The sequence below is a fragment of the Misgurnus anguillicaudatus genome, chromosome 24, assembly GCF_027580225.2.
Source record: "Misgurnus anguillicaudatus chromosome 24, ASM2758022v2, whole genome shotgun sequence".
Taxonomy (NCBI): domain Eukaryota; kingdom Metazoa; phylum Chordata; class Actinopteri; order Cypriniformes; family Cobitidae; genus Misgurnus; species Misgurnus anguillicaudatus.
In genome coordinates this window covers 29,384,622-29,408,773 of record NC_073360.2, presented here as the reverse complement: position 1 = coordinate 29,408,773, position 24,152 = coordinate 29,384,622, and the positions used below count along the sequence as shown (strand labels likewise).

Here is a 24,152-nt window from a genome sequence, read left to right as displayed (position 1 = left end):
TTGATTTTTACAGTTTTTGAAACAATTCAGCAGATCTCTGGGTCTGGCGCTATATATATATATATATATATATATATATATATATATATATATATATATATATATATATATATATATATATATATATATATATATATATATATATATATATATATATATATATGTTAAAATGGAGAGTCCCTTTAACTCAGTGTTTCAGTGATTTCTTGAGTATTTAAGTCAAGTGTAAATTGTGGCACTCCGTTCCCCCTTTGACATTCCATCCCCGGACTTCGTCCCCCCGCATCCCCTGCTTATACCTTAAACCCGCCCCCTAACCCAATCATCCACCCTCCTGCTCTATATACACGCGCATCTCGCAGCATCTCTTCAGTTTACCGCTTCAGTTCTGCTGCTGTCTGCTCGGATCTCTGCGTAGGCTACTGCATTTGGTGGTCACTTTCTCCTCTCCTCCCGCCGGATTAAAGGATTATTCTTTCTCCCAATATTCTGATCAGATGCCGAAACAACATGTTAGACAGCTTTAATCATGTTTTCCTGAACGGCGCAGTATAGGCTAAATAAAGCAACGACAGAGGAGGAGATTTGTTGAGCGCGTTTTGACCGATAATGTCGAGTAACACCACCGGGTTTTCTGCGACATGGGCATAGCTGTACTACAAACCCACCGTCGGTGGTTCTGAACGAGATATTTTTCCCAACATATAAACGTAATATCTATGTAAAGCTTTTGCTCTGACATTTATGTTTTTAGGACTGTGGACTGGATTGGTGTCGTTTGGAGTCAAAACTGCTTCTGAGAGAGTCTAAAGATTGTTAAGGATTCTAAAAAGTCCAACGATTCTAAAGATTCCAAAGACTCATTAAAACGATTCCTTAAAAATATATTATTTTTAAAAACTATAAAGAAATCAAGTTAGCTTAAAAATTAATATTTAAAAAAATCAAAGGATTCTTACAAATTTAAAAAGAAAAGCATTTAAAGATAATTACGCATTTTGAAGAGTCTGATGATTTAAAATCTTACGATTCTACAAATTCTATAAGATTACTATAAATCCCTATTTTAAAACGAACAAAAAAAAAAAACACTAAAAGATTTTAAAGCAACCTTAAGAGTCTAAGGTTTCTAAAAAATCTGAAGATCTTAAAGAGTAGACGAACTTAAAAAAACGCGCATATGGAGTTCAGTGTCCTAAATGTACACAAGACGCAATGAAAGACATGGATGTATGCCGCTGTCAAAGTGTTATATTGTTAAACTATCCTCTCGTGTTTGGTAAAATAATCAAGCATATCAATCGTGCAGATCGTGATTAAACAGCATATAGTTTTATATTGCGATAAGGGAACAACACGCGCACCTATCATACGCGAAAACGGTCGCTGTTTGGCGTGCCATATTTGCTTCCTTTAGTTAAATCTGGGCTCATCGCACATGTTGACACTTTCAGCTTCGTACAAAGTCGCACAGTTTAGGGTCAAACCGTATTAAACGCAAATTTGATACTCATGTCACCCATGGGAATGATCAGGACCTTGGACAGAGTTTGGAGAGGATTGCTTGTCTTTTACGCACTGCTTACATTTCTCTCCTGGCCGTGTGCGATCGCAGGCAAGAAGAAGCTGTACATCGGAGCTCTCTTTCCCATGAGTGGAGGATGGCCGGGTGGGCAAGCGTGTCTCCCCTCAGCCCAGATGGCGTTGGAACACGTGAACAACCGGAGCGACATTCTGCCGGACTACGAGCTGGAGCTCATATATTACGACAGTATGGTGAGCACTTGGTATTGCATGTTATGCTCAGTCTTTTGTTACTTTATTTTAAAAAAAAATTAGGTCATTTTGTCAGCACTGGACAGCACCCTTAAAAATATTTTAGTAGCCTACAATGAAATAACATCCAAAGTTTTTTGCTGGAAGTCTACTACTTATTTTTATGTCATCATTAGATACATGTTATATTCCTCTGTTATTTTATATCTCATCCTAAGTAATGGCTATGCACTATGGCAGCAATAGTCTTTTTTTTTTTTACAGAAAATAAAGAAATACACTATAGCATGGGTTTTCGACAGGGGGTCCACGGACCTTTGTGGGATTTTTTTGGAAAAATAAAATTAGGCATCAAACAAAAATGCATAAATAGACATTAATTAAGCCATTGATCAATGCATGTTTTATTATCTTAAAATCATAACCACCAAGTATGGCTCCTCTATCCATTAAGGGGTCCTTGGTCTGACAAAGGTTCAAACCTCTGCACTGCAGTTTATTGGTTACTTTTTACAATAATGTTGTATTGTTAACATTAGTAAATGCATTTACCAACAATGAACAATTAAGTTTATCATAATTTATTAATCTTTGTTAATGTTAGTTAATGCCAATACAATTGCTCATCAACTGTTCATTGTGCATTAACAACCAGATTTTAAAAATGGATTAATATAACATAAAGTTATGTTATTAAATGCTGTGAAGTATTCTTCATTGTTAGTTCATTTTAGCTAATGCATTAACTAATATTAAAGGAAAACACCACCGTTTTTCAATATTTTACTTTGGTCTTACCTCAACTTAGATGAATTTATACATACATTTCTTTTTTTAATGCGTGCACTTTTAATCTTTGTACAGCGCATCGTAAATGTGTTAGCATTTAGCCTAGCCCCATTCATTCCTATGGCTCCAAACAAAAGTTTCGTTTTGTGCCACCATACTAACTCGTGTGACTACTCATGTGGCAGTCTTTAAATAGGGAAAACATGGAAGTGTTTGGTGGCTTCTAAATTTATCCCTGTTTGGATCCTATGGAATGAATGGGGCTATGCTAAATGCTAACACATTCACGACGCGCTGTACAAAGATTAAGTGCATGCATTAAAAAAAGATAGGTATATATTAATTCATCTAAGTTGAGGTAAGAACATAGAAAAAATATTGAAAAATTGTGGTGTTTTCCTTTAACAAATACAAACAACCTTACTTGAGGACATGCCATTGTCCCACTTTCCATTATTTTATTAATCTCAAGTTATTTTATGTTCAAGGACTACCAGAAGTCAATTTGAGTTTATCAGCATTTAGCGGCTGTTTCATGAATGTTGTGTAAGTGATTGTATCTCAAGCTTTAGGAGTTGGCATTAAGTTGACATTGCAGTTGTTGGTACATTAATATTTCACCATGCATTGCATTTGGCTGTTATCAACTGACTGTAAGGCTTCAGCTGCATCACGTAATTGGCTTTCTAAAAATCCAGAAATGTATGCGTATTTATGCGTTTAACATTTATGAATTTTTGTATTAGTTTTTAAAATTAGCTTTAAAAATTAAAATGAATTAACTGTAATTTGCACCTCTAAAGAGGAAATTTCTCCAAAACCTTATTTACTCCAAAAGTTGTTTGGCCCGATAACATATAATTTTCATCAGTGCTGTTACACCATTAAATATTTTATATCTTCACAAATGTCAGAGGTGGTTAAATCCCTCTATACATTTATTTGAGTATAACATAAATTGAGTATTTAGCACTTTCCAAAGTTCATAGTGTCCCGGTTCAGTTCCTTAATGTTTTGTGACAGGTGTGGGCACCTCATACAGTTGAGGAAACAGTTAAAAATTGCTCAAACTGGACAGAAATGTGTTGTATCATAGTTGGGATTGGTGAACCGCACTCTGCTTTGCAATCGCACCCGGTATAGAGGAAGAATCGGAGAGGAAGGTTGGCATGGCAACAGCCACCAGTGAAACCACAGTTCAAACAAACTTGCATCCCTGTAGATCTTTTAAAGATAAGGAGGTGCTTTTGCAGATTCTTGCATGAGAGAAAAGGAGTGGAGAGAAAATAATATAGAGGAACTGTCTGGCCACTTAGTCAGAGCAATATTTAGACATACAACCTGTATTACATGATAATAATTTGCAGTTAGATCATTAATCTGCATTTTGTGATTCCATATTTCTACTGTATATATGAAAAAAATGATTCATTGAACTTAATAATTTTTATTAAGGTAAGTGGTTGCAATCAATTTATTTAAGCTACATTTAAACAAAAGTTTTAGATTTTATTTTACGTTACTAATCTTTTTTGTTTAAATGTAGCTTAAATTAATGGATGCAACCACTTACCTTAAAAAAATTGATTAAATTCAATGAATCATTTTTCAGTGTATTGTATAGGATTTCTGACAGCTAGTATGAGCATAAATTATTAGTTTATATTGTAACTAAACATTTTTTTTTCTTTTCAAGCTTAGACCTATAAAGAAATTAAATAGCTTTTTGTTAAAAAAAATAGTAAAAAGAATTTGTGTTATTTTTTTAACCCAGTGTTGGGTCAAAAACAGACGAACCCAAGCTGTTGGGTTGTACTTTTACGTATTTTGTGTTCATTTAAGCTAACGGCTGGGTTTGTCTCTTTTTGACCCATGCAAACCTGGCTTGAAAATAACCTACTATTTTGTGCAGTGGGGTATGAAATTTATTTTATTCAGGATATGAAGAGTTACGATGCAAAACCCTCTAAGTGTGTCAGCCCTATTTTCTTGTAAATCATCATTTTTATCAGGCTCTTATGTTTAGGTTGAGTAATTTCACTTTAATGGCAATGAAGTCAGTAATTGAAATGCTTTATTTTCACAAATGCCACTTTAGTCATTTCATTGGTATCTTTCGCTGCAAAACCCTTTAAATACACGCAAGCTTTTTTTGGCAAAAATGTCCACTTCTAAAAAAGTCCTTGTCATTTCTGAATAAGGCGGCTAGCGGTGACTTTTACATTTGAGCTCTTCATATATTCGTTAAAAACAAGGCTTATTGTATTCCACAAATGCTTCTAAAATAATTCACAGTCGGATGAAAATATCTAATATCTAGAAATGTCATCCTATCACCTTTGATGTTATCTCTTAATTGTAATAATTTTAATGAAAATTTGAGCCATATTGCAAGTGCAAACCGCAATATTGTAGAGGTCCAGTGTCGACAGTGTACGTATGTCATGTGTTAGCGTATCGTGAAGACAGAAGAAGTGTGAAGTATTAAGCATCATTGACATTTAAGCTGGCAGATATTTTCAGCGTTTCTTCTCAATCGGGGAGTACTTCATACCTGGATGAGATTTTAATCAAAATGCTTCTGGTGTCAGAAATGTAATTACAGAGAGAGAAAATCAAATTGGATGTGGGTTTTGCATTTAATTACTGTTCAAAGAACCTCAGGCATGTTGGGGAATTTTATTAATCTCTCTCAAACAACCAATTATCACGCAGAGCAATGTTTTCGCAAAAATAAATATGAAAGTGACCCCCCAAATTCCCAATTTAGTTTGACTTTTAATAAATATTTATTTCATAAATGAGGGTTATTATAAACCATGCCATATTCTGTCTGCAGAGCAAATATAAATTTTTATCAAATTTTGTCAGATGCCTTGTATTTCAAAAGTTTCTCTTTTGGGAAATAAGTTTGTTTGCATGTTATTTAAAAAAAGTAATTGAGGTACTAAATTACAAACTACATTTTGTGTTGTCAGAGAAACTGGTCTATTTTAATTAAAGAAAACATATATCAACTATATTTTCCTCATTTTTATTACATTAAAAGTCATGAAACATTCAATGTTTAATTTATTTGAATTATTCTTGATATATACTTAATTAATCAAAAACTGTGTAGGGGGGCACAACAACCTGTTTGGGGGGGCACGGCCCGCGAATGCCCCCCCTTGACGCCGGCCCTGAAAGTAGCTCAAGTTTTCTTTCCATGAAAATTAACTAAGTAACGCTATTAGTTACTTTTTTAGGGAGTAACTTAATATTGTAATGCTTTACTTTTAAAAGTAACTTTCCCCAACACTTGCTTATCAAAACTTAAAGGCCACATATTATGCCCATATTTACAATATGTAATATATGTGTCTGTGAAGTCTCAGCATGTCCAAAGTGACCCTATTTGGGTGGGAGCAAAAACGCACTGTTTTGTGTGTGTATACCTTGCAATGCAAATGAGCTATTGCTCTTCTCTCCCTTACTAAAAGAGATGCTTTGGTTAAAATAGATATGATTTCGCAAAAAAGTACAGAAAAAATAGCAGACAAAGTCCAAATCACTCAAGGCAGAAACTATGGTAATACAAGACTGTCAGTATGGTAATACAAGACAAATAAGTAAATAAGTAAGTAAATAAATATATATATATATATATATATATATATATATATATATATATATATATATATATATATATATATATATATATATATATATATATATATATATATATATATTTATTTATTATTTATTTACTTATTTTTCTTTCTAACCAATATGTATCTTTAAGGTACTAATATGCATTCTTTAGATGCAAATGTGTACTTTTTTTGAAAGTGTAAAGCCCCAATGACAGCTATAGGGACCTTTTTAACTATTTTTTCTGACAGTGTACAACCACAAACTGACGCATGTGCGATATTGTGAGCGAACTATAATACAAGTGAGTTACTTTTTCTAAACTCAATTCCGATCGCTGTTTAAGCTATCACAAGCTCACCAGCAAGAACAGACAAAGCTTGCCATAACTTGTAGTCCAGCTTTTGTGTTTATGTGTGTTAGCGCAGATATTTACAAGGACCCCCTTTGCACAGATACGCTCAACCTCTCCAGACTGTTGCCATGGTTATATCAAAGCTCACCCTGCAAACTTTGATCAATTATTAACCGTGATAGAGCAGGACAGAGATAGAGAGAGAGAGGAGAGAGAGAGATTGATGTCCTGATGATACACTTGTGCTTTCCACGTTTTAATTGGCATCTGTTGTATCCAGATTGTAACGAGACGGATTTCCATATCCAAACGCATGCTTTATTCATCCTCGTCAGGGTTTTGGAGACACGCGGCTCCGAAATAACAAACCAACATTTGTAAGTTAATAAAAGGCAGAACGGCGGATAACAGCTCATTCACAGTCTGAGTCATGGGAAGGCTTGTACGTGTTTTGCTTTGCTGGAATTAGACATTTAGTATTTGAGCATCTATAGTAAACAAAGTCATTTTGAGCTACAAAGTGCTCTGGCAGGCAACACACGCAATTATTGTCATCTTGTGCTCACTTTTCATAAATCTCATTTTATGACTTTTTCACAAATGTCGCATACGGTGCAAAAAACTAAAGTTTATGTAAATTTCGTTTATTACAGATTACGGCCTGTTTATAAAACTCCATTTGCTTCCGCATTTAACATCATGCTAAAACAGACTTTGAAGTTTATGTGCATTTTTTTATTGTTAATGGCAGCAGTTTGCGTTTCGACTGTTACTGAATTTGCATAATTGCTTTTATGAATATGGTGCTAAAACTGTGCAGACAGCTCATGCAAATATTCAGTTTGTTCTTAGTGAATTCTTCCCTTCAGTATTCAACACTGTCAACATTAAGAAACACACCTCCGTCATTACCTAAGATGTATATTTCATATAGCATTTATAGCCGTTTACCCTCCGAAATAACAAGCAATTGTCATGTGAGAGAAGGCGGTTGTGTGCTTGCACTCAATATTCAAGTCCTGAAACCTGCATAACCTTCAGCCCTGGGGACTTGAAAAACACAGATGCTTTCCTCACGTCAAATATCTTCAGTTGCTTTAGATGGCGGCTGCACCGAGCTCGTGTTCAGAATAAAACATCTTAACACGGTCTCACACCCATGGCGTCAACACTTGACGACACCCGACCACGCGTCAACACGTTGACGCGGAGGGTATACCTTTCGCGTCATTTTTTGACGAACTGGGGACTTCAATACTATTAGGTACGCGAAATTAAACAGTTGTCGCCTGGCATTGGGGTTAGGGAAAGGTTTGGGTAGGGATGTCATTATGTAAATCTACATCTCGACTCCCCAGAGATGTCGAGGAAAGCTAGAAAACCCACATGTGGCTCTTTTAAAAGTTTAGAGATTGATGTGATGGGTATAATCTGACACATTTTATGTGGATTAGTTAGGGGTGTATGCTAATTCAAGCATCACTTTTATTGTTATCATATTCAAGGTTAAATATATGAACGAATTGCTAAGCCTAAGTAACACATACAACTGTGCTGTGGCTGACAAAAATCATAGATTATGTTAGAGGAGGTAGTTGAGATGTATCTAGAGCCCAAAATTTCATGGTAATTTGGGAAAAGGGATGATTCATTGCACTTCTAGAAAAAAGGTACAAAAGCTGTCACTGGAATGGTTCACTTTGAAAAGGACTATTATGTACCATTTAGGTACACAGATGTATACATTTGGTACCGATTGAGGTGCCAATATGCACTCTTTAGGTACAAAGGTGTACTGTTTGAAAGGGTACCGCCCCAGTGGCAGCGTTTGTATCTTTTTTCTGAGAGGATCCTGTTTACAAATGTGTCACATTTACCTGTGCTGTTTACACATTTGCAACGAAAATTTAACATCTAATGAAAAATACAGTTTTATGGCTGGAAAGAAAATTAATAGATCGACAATTTTCCTCAATCAGTGAATTTAATTATAAAAGTAATAGGAAGTAATAGGAAAAACAGTAAAAAGGTCCTATTTTATAATAGCAAAATATATTTGGAGTAAAATTAATGCAAACATAGTTTTATGACTGGTAAGAAATATTTGTAGATGGTCACTTTACCTCTGTCAGCATAATTGCTTATAAACGTAATAGGAAAAAATAAATAAGAAAAGCAGTAATCAATACATTTTTTTAAAGTTATATATATTTTGGCCATTTTTGCCTTTATTTGACAGTGATTAAAGGTGCAGTGTGTAATTTTTATAACAATCTCTTGACAGAAATGCAAAATAATAAACAAAACCACATTATCAGGGGTGTGTAAAGACTTTTTATAATGAACCCATATCAGGGGCGGAGTGGGACTAAAAAATCTACCGGGAAATTTCGTATACCACCGGCCCTCCGTGGTAAAAAAAAATGTCTCGTAGCCTATTTGTAGTAAAACTAGGGTAATACAAATCGTAATCAATTTGCCAAAAAAAAACAAAAATTTTCATAATATTAATAAAATCATTAAATCATGGCTAATTTTCCTAAATGAGTAACTATACAAAATGATACCTGGTTGAAAGACGGAGATGCGCACCAGCTATTACATAACAGAGCGAGACCAGAGATGAATGTGCTCATAAACGGAGTAATATGGAATAATTTGTGCATCTTTGAATAACTGTAAGAATATTTCCTTTAAATATAATTTTGTCATATAAAGTTTTGAGAGATAATAAGGTTTTTTCCACTGTTATTGCTTATTTGTTTTAACGTGTTTGGCGCATTACCTCAGAGTTTATTTCAGTAATATTGCTTTTTTCCGCTAATAATAATACAATTTACATGCTAATCCTGCTTCCTTGTCTTTTTATTCATTTCATTATGCTGTAATGTTAATTTATATGTGGATATTAAATGGCATATGAGACGTTCATTGCCGTTATATTATCTCGTCTAATATTCAAATCATATCCGGAATAATGTGTGCATCTTTGAATAACTGTAAGAATACAGTTCATTTGAAAATAATTTTTGTCAAAGTTTTGAGAAATAATAATGTTGTGAGGATATTTATATATTTCAGTTGAATACTCTCGTCTATTAATATGGAAATCTAATAGAAATCTAATAGTAGGAAATATAAATGTGATACTGCAAAGTTACCCTTCTAAATTTTATTTATGATATAGCCATATAGAGATAAACCTTTGCAAATGTGCTGATTTTATCAATTCAAGTACTGACCACCAGGCTAGAGATTTTAAACATCCTTAATCCACACTTTCTATCAAATAGTCTCCGCTTAATGGATCAATCCGACCTCAAATAAACAGGTATTCGGCGACGCGGCTTTTCACATCAAAGGCCGACAGGCTATGCAATTTGGAGAGGGGCCGTTCAATAATCCCCCTATATTTTTTTAAAATCCTAAAAATGGTTGGACCTGGCGAACAGGTTGAGCATTTTAAATAGCCTACTGTATTGAGCAAAGAGGCTGCACAGTTTGACCGCACATCAGGCCGCCAGACGAGGTTGCTAAATAACTTGCAATGTATAACTATTAACCATTATCAGACCGGCCCTCGCAGCCTCAAAACACTACCGGCCCACCGGGAAATGTCCCGACTCTCCCGATGGCCACTCCGCTACTGACCCATATGTTTTTATTACCTTAGAATGAGACATTTTTATCTACATACACCGAGGGTCCCCTTACATGGAAGTCGCCATTTTGTGCCGCCATGTTTCTACAGAATCCCTTAACGCAGGGCTCAAAATTAACTTTTTTATTTGGTAGCACTGGTGCTCCCAACTTTAAAGAGTTAGGAGCACCAGCAAAAATTTAGGCGCATCCATCCAACAATTAAAAAGTACCACAACTACAATGTAAATGTTAATAGATTTATTTTATTAAAAATAAAACACCACCACCGGGCTTTACACATCCTATGGCCAGCATTTAAAAGTTGGTCTTCTATTTTATTTTATTTTATTTTTTGCTGCATAAATTCCTAAATTAATACCCAAATGCTGTTGAAATAGTATAGCAGCAATAATAATTTAACAATTACAGGTAACATGATTAAGATTACATAGAAAATCTAGCAAACACGTAAAACACTGATTAATTGTGTGACATTACAAAAGTGACCCTAATATAGAAGGCTAATATATATTGGTATTGATAATGCATTACCAGGATGCTTTTTCTACTAAATAGGCAATGTTTAAAAAAAAAAAAAACATACCATCAGCATTGTCGTATTCCACAGCAACATGGACCACAAGGATGTTTGTCGGATGTCCATTCACCAGAGCATGCGCACATACACCATTAAACACACTGACAGACAGGTCGGTGTCTCCATCAATAATAAACACATTTGTCATCACACGTCTTGTGTTTTTGGCACTTTCGCCATGTTTAAGCAAGGTACGTCTGGCGCTTAAAATGTTTTGATTCCGCCATTAACGCCGTTTTACAGGATTTACAGTAAACACAGTAAGTTACATTTCCATAGCGGAGACACTCGAAATCTTTAAGCCACTCTCTCTGAAAGGTTTAACGTCAACTCGTATTTTCCAGTGGTGGAGTTACATTTGAATCCCGATCGTCGTCAAAAAATACAGTAATAACCTTGGCTGTACAGTAATCGGCTCGCTCTCGTCATGCTCGCGACGCGTTCGTCTTTTCACATTTCCGCGCTTCACTGAAACAAGGAATGACTGACGCTCATATTAGCCAATCTGCGGTCTTCATTAAACGCAAGAACTTAATGGTGAAATTTGATTGGTTATGTATCGTTGGAGAGAACACTGAACCTGGGACAGGGCCAGCACGCAGGATCACAATCAACTCGCGTCACAACAAAATGGGCAGTCACACAAATGCTCCCAAATATATTTAAGGTCGCACAGATTAAATTTCGGTCGCATATGCGACCAAAATGGTCGCAATTTCGAGCCCTGCCTTAACTGACAAACTTTTTTTACGAAGCTGTCTCCGAAGATGACATATTTGTCTGGTGGCGGCTAACGTAGCTTCTCTATGCGTTTTAAAAGCGAGAGGTGAGCAGTTAACTGAGCCATTGGTTGCAATTCGCAACCTCACCACTAGATGCCACTAGAATTTACACACTGCACCTTTACGGAGAGGACAGGAAAGTACAGGGTGGAGAGAAGGTTATGGGATCGACAAATGACCGAATCGAACTCGGGTCGCCAAAAGTGCAAAAGCATTACATGTCTACACCATCGGCTCCGACAAATAATACAAATAAAAAATATATTTTAAAGGAAAACACCATCGTTTTTCAATATTTTACTATGTTCTAACCTCAACTTAGACAAATTCATACATACCTATGTTTTTTAATGCATACGCTTTTTAACTCTTTCCCCGCCATTGCCGAGTTATCTCGTCAATCTGCAATACCGCTATTATCCACCAGATGGCGGTATTCCACAACTTATAAAACCCGGAAGTATTGCCCTAGGGCAAACAGCTGTATGTCCGTGTATGTTTTAAAGATCGCTCTGCATCTGATCTCCATCAAAAGTCCTTAACAAAAATGGAATTATCTCAGCTTTTTGCTCAAAATTTTGTGTTTTTGATGAAACCTACACATATTTGAGAGGTGATAAAAACAGAACACATGAAGGTAGGATGAAACTGATTTTTGAAAGCAGAGAGTCTGTTCTTTTAATTCTTATATTGTATGTTTATATTAGGGCTGTCAAAATTAACGCGTTAATAACGCGTTAACGCAAATTCATTTTAACGCCACTAATTTTATTAACGGAGATTAACGCAACGCGCAATTTCTGTTTGACCCTTGGTCCAGCCCATAGTTGAATGAACAGAGACGCAGACAAATGTGACTCTCTCTAAATGAGTAAAAGGTTTTCATAGAAATAAGAACATTAAGCAAATCGTCTACCAAATCCAATGCTCTAAATGCTCGTTGGACATCTGATATGATCTTTATTTATACGTCTGAGAGGTGTAATGTTCCCGTCCTCCTAATACTTAATCTAATACAAAAATGCGTCTCAATCACTGATCTATATAAATGACTGGATTGCGCATGACGTCACACTTGTGAAGCCACCGCGCCGCCATGTTGGTATACCCAAACGTTCTATTAAATCAATGGACGTTATCAGATTTTAATGATAAAACATCACTTTACTCGTCTTCGTTTTTATATGTGAAGTTACCCTGTACATTATTATAACACAAACGTCCAAAGCATGTAAATAGTTATTTACTGAAAGTTGTACATTTTGCGTTTTAAACAGTTATTATACATTCATCTTTATTACAGTATCAGATCAGCAGACAGACCGCAGCATATTTAGTATTAATGACAATAAACGTGCTCATTCTGAAATCTAAATAAATAATCATGCTTTGTACCGTATGTGCATGCAATAATTTGCTAGTTTTGTAATTATGTTATCTAAACTTACAAGTTACCTAAACTTATTTAGAGAAATAACGCCGACCGTCACAGTGTAGCTGGATGTCAAACAAAACTTTATTTATACCCGTGTCATTAACAAATGCAACAGACACACTCACCTTAACGGTTTTTTATAAATCCATTATCCTGCCCGATTAAAACATAAACATTGCAAATAACAGCAGAATTAACAAATAATTAACGTACACATATCCTAAAAATTAACCTTATGTAACTGATACGCTGTAAAGGGGGTAAATTTTGATCATGAGTTTGAATGGAAGTCAATGACGCTCTCTGCAGGTTGGGTATACCAAGATGGCGGCTCGAACTCTGCGCTGGCTTCACCTCACGCAGTTACGTCAAGCGTTCTATGCGCAATCCAGTCATTTATACACTCTAAAAAAACAAACGGTTCTATATAGCACCAAAACTGTTGCTTTCAATCGTAACGATAGAAGAACCATTTAGTGCCATATAGCACCGGTGAAGAACCAGTGAAGCACCAGTGAAGAACCAGTGAAGCACCAGTGAAGCACCAGTGTAGAACCATAAAGGGGCCATATAGCACCACATATGGTTCTACATAGCACTATGTGGTTCTGCACGGGTGCTTCGCTGGTGCTTCGCTGGTTCTTCGCTGGTGCTGTGTGGCACTAAGGATGGTTCTTCTGTCGTTGCGATCCGGAGCGGCAGTTTTGGTGCTATGTGGAACCTTTTTTTTTTTAGAGTGTATAGATCAGTGGTCTCAATTCATTTTGGTTTCGCTTTTATGCATGACTTAGAAAATAGACTGCAGGACTTGCTTGATGTTAAAAGAGTCATTAAGAGAGATAAAGTTCGGTACCTGATTAATGTTAAAGAGTTATTAAGAGGGACAAGACTCAAAAGCGATCCCTCACGCTGACTGACTGATATCTGAAGCGCGTGCACACAGACGCGCGAGTGCGCGACCCGGATATATAGACATCTACACAAAATTACAGTTTTACAAATATCTGTTTTGATAAGAATTCACGCAGGTAGGCTCTATAATCTGTTATGTTTTAAGTAAATGTTTGGTTAACTGTTGGGTAAAACTATCTGATGTTTAACATTATATTAGATCACTTAGATTTTAAGCAGTCTGTCTCAATGTCAATCAAACAAAAGGAAAAAAAGTTGAACATACATTGATGATGTTTTTGCTTTGTGTGTGCTAAATCTATTAGTTTTACCAGTGATTTTAAGGTATTGATGTGGTAATGTTTGTGGTAATTTGACTCTTTCAACTTCAAACACGTGTAGTTCTGTCATATTTTGTTATATTTCAACAAATCATGCATTGTTCTATGTTTTAATAGAGAATGTCAAAATATGAACAACTATTTTTTTAAAATTTGCTAATTCCGACTCAACTTGCCAGCACAGGTCACAAATGATGCAGCAGCAAACAAAAATGGAGAAAGAAAAATCTTCTGAAAGGAAAATTCATATACAAAACAATGGCTGGTGATTCTGTTAAAATGTAAACAGGCTGTTGTTAACATACATTTAAAGCATCTATATATGTATATATGATTAGAATATTAAAAACCTGAAAAGTGTTAAATTAGGGTACATTTAGAATGGATAAAAATGTGCGATTAATTTGCGATTAATCGCAGTTAACTCATGAAATCATGCGATTAATCTAGATTAATTTTTTTAATCTATTGACAGCCCTAGTTTATATATTTAAAAAGGAGCATTTTCTGAAAGGCATTAAACTTTTGTGAAAATCGTGAAAAATGCTAGCGGCGAAAAAGTTAAGTATGAATAAATAGCCAATATTTCAGTAATTTTAATGCTAATAACCAACCAGTTAATAGTGAGAATTGGAAACGAGAGTGTTACCATTATTCTAATTAACTCACCAAAGTATTTAAAAAGACAGTGAGTAAGGTATTAAGTGTTTTATTAATCAAAATCAATGTCTTTATTCATAAATACTGTATGTCCTCGTTGGTGTCAAATGACCTCTGCCAGTGATCTGACTTTTCTTTGTAAGCTTAGAATTTCTCTTTATTTACATCGAACGGGTAAGTCCAAGGAGGTGTCCATGTCATTCCGCCGTATTGATAAACTATAATAGCAGAGAGGGGACAAAAAGCGCTAGCCTACCAACGCGTTTTCATTCAGAACACGTGAACCAGCTGAAACGGACAAGGAGATCAGTGATTACATAACGGTTACTGTAGTTGCAACAAAAGCGAGGTGCTAGAGAGCACTATTCGTTTGAATGCAAAATACAATTTCACCACTAGATGGGGGTAAATCCTACTTTTAGTCTCTTTAAAGTGAGAAGGATACATTAAAACATGCATTTTAACATTAAACTTTTCATTTTGATGTTAAATCCACAACTGTATTATATATAATTGATCTACAGTCCATACACAGTAATTAGTTCAATTACATCAGAAGTAACTGTAATTAAATTACTGGAAAATAAGACTAATCTCTTACTTTACTTTTTGAAGTAATTAAAGGGACACGGGTGAAATGCTCCTTTAAATTACAGTAAATATTTACTTAATAACTAGTTACACCCAACACTGGATTTTAAGTTTATTTAAAAAAGTTTAAATGAAAAGCACAGTTTCATTCTTAATAAGAAATATGCACAGTATAAATGACCAATTTTCCTCATTCACCTCACTGATTACATTTGGATCTTGTATGTAGGGTTGCAGTTCTGCCTGTGTGCAGTTTAGGTGTCAAGCTCTTGAACACATTTTTCTTCCGTGGTGTCCAGAATAGGCTTACATAATGAATCCAGCACCATCTCATTTAATTCTAACTTCATCGAAAGTTAAAGGGTTTAAGATTTTCCCTGTAATTAAATGTTACCAAGAGCACCATTACAGTACAATACATCTGCTAACACCCACCCTCTCATTTGTGAATCACTTCCTGTTGTTTGTGCTGCAACGTTAGAAGTCTACAGCTTGTGCACCCTACGGTATTTGGAGCATTTATCTGGGGCATCAGATGACATGTTACTTTTCCATTGATCATTTAAAGATTGAGTGCCATTTGTTTATCATACATAATAGTCTGTGTTTTGTATTCTCTCTTGGTTTCAGTGTGACCCAGGGGAAGCCACTAAATTTCTGTATGACCTGCTGTACACCGAGCCGATAAAGATCGTTCTGATGCCGGGCTGCAGCTCCGTCTCCACGCTGGTGGCCGAGGCAGCACGCATGTGGAACCTCATCGTGGTGTGTGTCCCTTTAAAACTCGATAATCATAAGAGTTTACTTTTCATACAATAGGATTCAGCTCATTGTATATGTTTTTTCATGGTGGGGTTAAAACATCTCTTGACAGATGTTAGTTTATTAGATGGCCTTTCAATCTACCAATTTAGATGTTTTCATTCACATAAGCAAACATTTACAGGTTTAGGGCGTGTGCACACCAAAGCGTTTAAAGGGGACATTTCACAAGACTTTCTTAAGATGTCAAATAAATCTTTGGTGTCTCCAGAGTACACATGTAAAGTTTTAGCTCAAAATACCATATTAATAATTTATTATAACGTTAAAATTGCCACTTTGTAGGTGTGAGCAAAAATGTGCATTTTTTTTGGGTGTGTCCTTTAAAATCCAAATGAGCTGATCGCTGCACTAAATGGGAATGCCGTGGTTGGATAGTGCAGATTAAGGGGCGGTATTTTCCCCTTCTGACATCACAGAGGGAGCCAAATTTCAATGAGCTATTTTTTCACATGCTTGCAAAGAATGGATTACCAAAACTAAGTTACTCTTTTTTCCATTTTCTAGGTTGATAGAAGCACTAGGGACCCAATTAAAACACTTAAACATGGAAAAAGTCAGATCTTCATTATATGTCCCCTTTAAACATGGCTGAAAACGGCAGGTGAACACCGACTGTAGGCGCTTGCCAGCTTTTGTAGTCACTTGCCAGCTACGATACTTCTGCTTTGTTTATCAGTCGTCGGTTGATTGTTTGTCCCGCCCCTACTCCACTGTGATTGGACGGCTGAGTGAGACATTGATGAGCTGTGTGTTTTACCCAAAGTTGAACATTTTTCAAGTCTTTGCGCTCAGCATAAACAAAACCCACCAGCTGCTGGCAATTTTTATAAGCACGGCGCTTCCATTGGAAGTAATTGAAAACATACGACAGCGTAAACGCTTTGGTGTGCACACTACCTTACTGATTTAGTTTTTCGATCAAGTTACAAATAATTTAGATATTTGTTGATCTTATTTACTTTGTAAAATCAGTTAATTGAGCATGCACTGAAGAAAGAAAAAAAACAGGCAACTTAAAGAGAATGTGTAAAAAAAGAGAAGAAATACTCTCAGTAACTTGGAAAAGTAATTACTGTAAGTTTTTGCTAGTGCTCCATTTCCATCCACTGAGGTTTGAAAGAATTATAAATGTACTGTTCTCAACCCTGACTGTGTTCAGATGAGATAAATTTACTTTCTTGTCCAAAAGATAAGTCGGAGAATTCACTGCATGCAATTTAGTAAAGTTGGAAAAGTGAGTTTAGTTTTAATGAAGCACCTCTCCAAGGACATTTCTTACGATACAGTGATTTTTTTTTTTCGAGAACTGCATTACTGTTGGCAAACTTTAAACCAGAATTCATCTCACAAGAATTCATGCGTATTTTATGAGATGGCTAATTCGTATTAATTCGTACGAAGTGTATCGTACCAAAACGTACGATTATCATAAAAATACTAGTGCCGGGCAAAGATTAATCGCGATTAATCGCATACAAAATAAAAGTGATTTTTTTTTGCATAATATATGTGTGTGTGTACAGTATGTAATTATTATGTATATTTAATCACACACACATACATATATTCATTTCAGAAATTTTTTATTTATATATTATTTTTTATTTATTTATATATCATATAGAATATATAAAAATATAAATAAATATATATACACATGTAAATGTTTCTTAAATACATAGATGAATGTGTGTGTATTTATATACATAATAATTACACACAGCACACACTCATATATTATGCAAAAAATATTTTTGCTAAAATCACTTTTATTTTGTATGCGATTAATTGCGATTAATCTTTGCCCAGCACTAAAAAACACACAAACAAAACCTCACCCCTAACCCCAACATAATTGGGGCAAACAAAAATTGTAAAAAAAAAAAAATGCATGAATGTGGTCAAACAAGTTAAGTAAGGAATAATTGACAACGGGCCGTTGAATTATTTGAAAAAAATGCACACCCAAGGTGGTAATGCGGTATGACACGAAGCGGATGTGCAATATTTTCAAATAATTCAAAGGACCGGAGTCAATTATTCCCACAAACATTGCTCTGGTGCCTATTGTTAAAGGATAATTCCGGTATTTAACACTTTGAGTCTCATTTCTGGTTTGTTTTGGATGAACTACAGTGATGGACACTGAAATTTTGACAATGGGTCGTGTCTTGACCATGCACAAACATGTCATTAAAACAACACTTAACGTTCATTTTCAAAACTGTGGTACTCACCGAGTGGTTCGTGGTGTTCGTTGATGATTAAAAACAAGTTGTGTAGCGAAATACAGTTTCTGTCGTGTTTTATTTGGCATTTTGTAAAATTCCATTGACTTCTCTTGGAAGACTCATTGCTCGCTGATATATCACTCCGCAGCCGGGAAATGGAAAAGGGGTCTGTTTACATGTGGTTGTAGTTTTTTCGCTCGGTTTCTCTCAAAATAAATTTTTCCCATATTTGATGGCTCAGTGACCAGCCTTAGGTTTGAAGTTGAGCTCGATTTTGAATGTCTATACGTTAGACACCGAGTTCGGTTCAGCGTCCTTGTACGGCAAAGTGGTTGTCGCCATCAAGTGGTCGGGAGTGTGCTAACGCTTCAGACTCAAATATAGAGCGGAAGTATATACGCGGTTGTGAGGTATCTGAACAAATAGTTCCACTATAGCAAATAACACGGATTGAAATCATACATTGCGCCAATATATTTGTTTTTAATCATCAACGAACACCACGAACTACTCGGTGAGTAGCACAGTTTTGAAAATGAACGTTAAGTGTTGTTTTAATGACATGTTTGTGCATGGTCATTGACTTCCATTCTGAAGCAGTCAAGAGATGCTTCTAAACGAGTCAAAAAGTTAAGACACGACCCATTGTCAAAACCTCTGCGTCCAACACTGCAGCTCATCCAAAACAAACCAGAAATGAGACTCAAAGTGTTAAATACCGGAATTATCCTTTAAGACATTTAAAAGGTTAGGTGTGCGATTATCAAAAATAATGCATACCCATGGAACATTTCTCAACCAATCAAAATACAGCATTCAACAGACCCGTGGTATAATACGAATTATACCACGGGCCTGTTGAATGCTTTATTCTGATTGGCTGAGAAATGTTCCATGGTTGTTGATTATTTTTCTGTAAACCGCACACCTAACCTTTTAAATGTCTTGACAATAGGCACCAGAGCAATGTTTGTGGTAACCGTGCCACATTGTGCCACATTATCACTTTGGGTGTGCATTATTTTCTTATAATTCAATGGCTCGTCTTAAATTATTCCTTACCTTGTAAAATACATTTGAATTGCCATGAGAAAAGACTGTAGCATAAATTGGTTTTCATTCCCTTGCCTTCCTAAGTTTTGACAGGTCAGCGTTGGATAAAATAACAGATTGACTCATTTATTTAGGTTTGCACAAAGCTCTGTCTTCAATGGCTTGACATTTACCCCTCTTCCAGTTTATGATTCGCAATTTTGCTTTGCTTTGTGTTTTGTTCTTTTCAAAAATATCAAAAAGGTCAGCCATACAGTACAGCTGAATAAATCTTTTCAATACTCTCTTGCTCACCAGCTCTCGTACGGCTCAAGTTCTCCGGCTTTATCTAACCGTCAGCGCTTCCCCACTTTCTTCCGTACCCACCCGTCAGCAACTTTGCACAATCCCACGCGTGTTCAGCTCTTCCAGAAGTGGAAATGGACTAAGATCGCCACCATCCAGCAAACCACTGAAGTTTTTACCTCGGTCAGTCCTGCATGCACAGCTACTGTATCATTTTCATTGGGCTATATTTGTTACCAGCTCTCAAGATTGTGCATTTCTGCACTAACACCTTCTAGCCAAAACCAATAGTCATACTTTGTAAAAAGTATACTTGTATTTTGAGAATAATTCACAATGTAACAGACTTTGCAAAGAGGTTATTGATAAAATACAGTCGTTATTTAACGCCAAAATGATGATGTTAGTAAATCTGGCCCGAAGTGTGTGTGTGTGTGTGTGTGTGTGTGTGTGGCAAATGTATGCACCCTACACAAGGGGGGCCGCATGCTGAAAAGTTTAGGAACCACTGCTTTAAACGAAGTAACTGTTCAGATAAGCGGTGAAGTGTTATCAAGCGTAGTGGCCCTTTAAGAGCAAGATAAATGCCTCGGAGTAAATGGAAAAAAGATTGTGGTAGATTATACTCCCTTTAGTGATAAAGGACCTAAAGTCATTTTTCTTCACGTTGGGTGCAAGGAATATTGATCAAGTCATAAATCTCTCATGAATTGACTCAGTATTGAGCTACAAGGCTAATGATCTCCCCTTCATCTCCTCACCAGCTCATCTCTTTTTTCATTTACTCTCCCTCCAGCTCTGTTAACACATCCTGTGTTCACCGTCTTCCCATATCATCTATTGACATTGATAGTCCCCATACTGTATCTCCATCTGCACTGATATTGCCTTTATTTACAAACCTTTCCTTCTTTCGTCTATTTGGTGTGCACTGTGACCGTTCCTCTCATGACCCCCGTTTGTTCTGCTCTACTTTTCATTCGTTCTTTTATCCCCTTATGTGCCCACTTCCCATCCCTCTCCACAAACATCCCTCCTGTCTCGCCACTCCAGCCGTTTCACTGTTCTCTGTCTCTCTCCACAGACGTTGGACGATTTGGAAGAGCGAGTAAAGGAGGCCGGCATTGAGATAAGCGTCAGGCAGAGCTTCCTCACTGATCCCGCAGTGGCTGTCAAAAACTTAAAGGTGCTTTGATGAAAAATTCACCAACAGCCTCTCTGCTCGACGCGTGTCGGGTAGCTCGCTAGCTAGCAGAGCACATGAAAATCTTATGTGAAATAAATCAACACTCTGAAGTTTTGGTCCCTGTCGTCAGATCGAGTGACGGTTCGCATGCTGTCACGATTGCTACTGACAGCTATTGTTGTGTAGTTAGACAGCATTTTATATTGTTATATTATATTGAATCTTGATCTGATTAAAGGAAAACACCACCGTTTTTCAATATTTTACTATGTTCTTACCTCAACTTAGACAAATTAATACATACCTATCTTTTTTCAATGTGTGCACTTATAGGGCCCTATCTTGCACCCAGCGCAATTGACTTTGTCAGTGACGCATGTATCATTCGTATTTTGCACCGGCGCACAGCGGGAGGCGTGTTCCAGCGCAAACCATCCTGATGCTATTTTGCAGTTTCCAAAAACAATTGCGCCACTGACCAGAAAAAAACTAGTCTAAAGTCAGTGGCGCGTTGTTCATTATTTTAAGGGCGCATGCTTGACCATAATGTATAGCGTGCACAACGCGCACACACTTTGCTTATCTAATCTACACAGATGCAACAGTTATTTTTGCAAATCATAAATTGTTACAATAAAAAATATTAACACATGAGATAAGGGAAATCAAAGTGGTGAGCATTGTGGTGATAGCTTTTATTTATTGTGTGGCTGCATTAAAAAATTATCATGCAAATAACGATTAAAATATTTTCATAAGTTGTTGTGTGGCTGTATTACGTTTATTTTATGTAAATAATAATTAAAATGTTTTCATAAGAAACCTTAATGTATGTGAACTTGATTTGTAAGTGTACTTTGGGGTTGGACTGCTTGCGTTTCTTAGGTGCCGATTTCAAAGCCTCCAAACCCTTTCAGCGGTGAGGGTGGGCCCAAACCACACCTATGAATAATGAACCTACTTCAGAACAACCACTTATAGATTTGCGCCTGGCGCAAGAGTTATTTCTCCCGCCGGGAAAATCTTTCGTAAAAGTAAATCCCCCAAGATCCGCCCACAGAGTCAGATGCGCTTTGCGCTTGACACTTGCGTTTCAGATCGTTAAAATAGGGCCCATAATCTTTGTACAGCACGTTGTGAATGTGTTAGCATTTAGCGTAGCCCTATTCATTCCTATGGCTGCAAACAGGGATGAATTTAGAAGCCACCAAACAGTTTCATGTTTTCCCTATTTAAAGACAGTTACATGAGTAGTTACACGAGTTAGTATGGTGGCACAAATTAAAACTTTTGTTTGGAGCCATAAGAATGAATGGGGCTAGGCTAAATGCTAACACATTCAAGAAGCACTGTACAAAGATTAAAAGTGCACGCATTGAAAAAAGATAGGTATGTATGAATAATTCATCTAAGCTGAGGTAAGAACATAGTAAAATATTGAAAAACGGTGATGTTTTCCTTTAAGAAGCATAAACTTTGTGGCGTTATTTATTATATAACATCGAAACCAACCTAATAGCAATATTGTCTCCATTGTTGCTAACTACCATGTTTAAACAAAAAGAAGCAAAAGCTGGTTATTTAGCATAAACATACATATCACACCTTATTTTTGCACTCTGTCTAGTGTCGGCACTTTACTGTTATTTTTTTTACCAAAAAGGTTGTTCAAAATATTGCTATAAGTGTTTCTTAGCCACAAAATATAAATGCGAATTGTCATAACCAATAATAGCGTAGGTGCCTTGGTGCGAGACTGATTGTTTATGTAGTGGCAGATGTAGGATAGTTTGTTTGAAACAGGTTATTTTAGCAATTTATATATTTTTAACTATTTTCTCTTTCACATCTCCAGCGTCAAGATGCAAGAATCATAGTCGGCCTCTTTTACGAGACTGAAGCCAGAAAAGTTTTTTGCGAGGCAAGTATGACTCCTCCTCTTGTTTCTTTAACCGAGTCATCAATGTATTTTAAATAGCACCTATTGTCCGATTAATGTTTTTAAATTCCCTTTAGTGTGTAAGTGTGTATTACTACATTTTAGTGATATGCAAAATGTTAAACCCCAAAGTAAAGATGACGCAAGTTATCGTCTTTAACGTAAAAAAAAAAATCTTGGATGACAACAAACACACGGATTGTAGGCAACAGTTTACTTCCTGGGATTGGTGATGTAGTAAAGACCGACATTATCATAATTCCCCTGCTTGGACTGACAGCAATTTAACTCCTGTCAGCATTGTTTTTTGAGCGAATCTTTTAAACATGGTAAGGAGCGTCACATTTCTGGCTGACGTCAGAGGTATCAGGCCAATCACAATGGACACAGAACTTTTCAAATCCGGGCATATCAGGAAGAGAGTGAAATCTGGAGCTACAAAAATTTACTGTATGTGGAAAATAATGTGTTTTTAACCATAAACGACGCGAACACATTGTATTATACCAAACACACAAAATAACGTTGTTTTTTAGCACTGAAATAGGTGCTCTTTAAATCATTTCAGCGTGATGATATTAGTCTTTTGGTTATTTAGAAGATTTTAACTTTATAACATACCTAAAAACATGGTGTTAACTTTGGCAGGTCTTCAAAGAGAAACTGTACGGTAAGAAGTACGTGTGGTTCCTCATCGGCTGGTACGCAGACAACTGGTTTAAGATCAAAGATCCGGCCATCAACTGCACTGTGGAGAACATGACAGAAGCAGTGGAAGGACACGTCACCACTGAAATCGTGATGCTGAACCCAGAGACCGTCCGTGGTGCTTCCAACCTGGTGAGTGAGACATAATAAACCAGAGAAAACCTAATGAATACAGCCAATATGTGTGGACTGTTCTTGGACTGTCATTAAAGAACCACAGATATATGGGAATAAACATGCTTTTCTTGGAGTGAATTTTGCTTTATTGCGATTAGAAGCTGCAACAGAGGATTTGAGAGAGTGAGAAAAGAGGTGCTGTAATAATTTAAAATACAAGTCAAGCATAAAAACATATTTTAGTGGACCCCAAAAACAAAATCAAGACTTTCATGTTTACCTAGCAAAAGCTGCAAAACTTAAAGTTCCAGTATG

At 36.2% G+C, this 24,152-nt stretch overlaps 1 protein-coding gene across 1 annotated transcript in view; it reads left to right on the top strand.

Annotated features, from left to right (window-relative positions):
• gabbr1a (gamma-aminobutyric acid (GABA) B receptor, 1a) overlaps window positions 1–24,152 on the top strand; it is a 68,138-nt gene that overhangs the window by 9,851 nt on the left and 34,135 nt on the right. Inside the window, exons 7-12 of the mRNA XM_055197028.2 lie at window positions 1,616–1,776; window positions 16,124–16,258; window positions 19,900–20,070; window positions 20,972–21,073; window positions 22,929–22,994; window positions 23,661–23,852. Coding sequence (XP_055053003.1) covers window positions 1,616–1,776; window positions 16,124–16,258; window positions 19,900–20,070; window positions 20,972–21,073; window positions 22,929–22,994; window positions 23,661–23,852 — 827 coding nt within the window. The remainder of the gene's footprint in view (window positions 1–1,615; window positions 1,777–16,123; window positions 16,259–19,899; window positions 20,071–20,971; window positions 21,074–22,928; window positions 22,995–23,660; window positions 23,853–24,152) is intronic.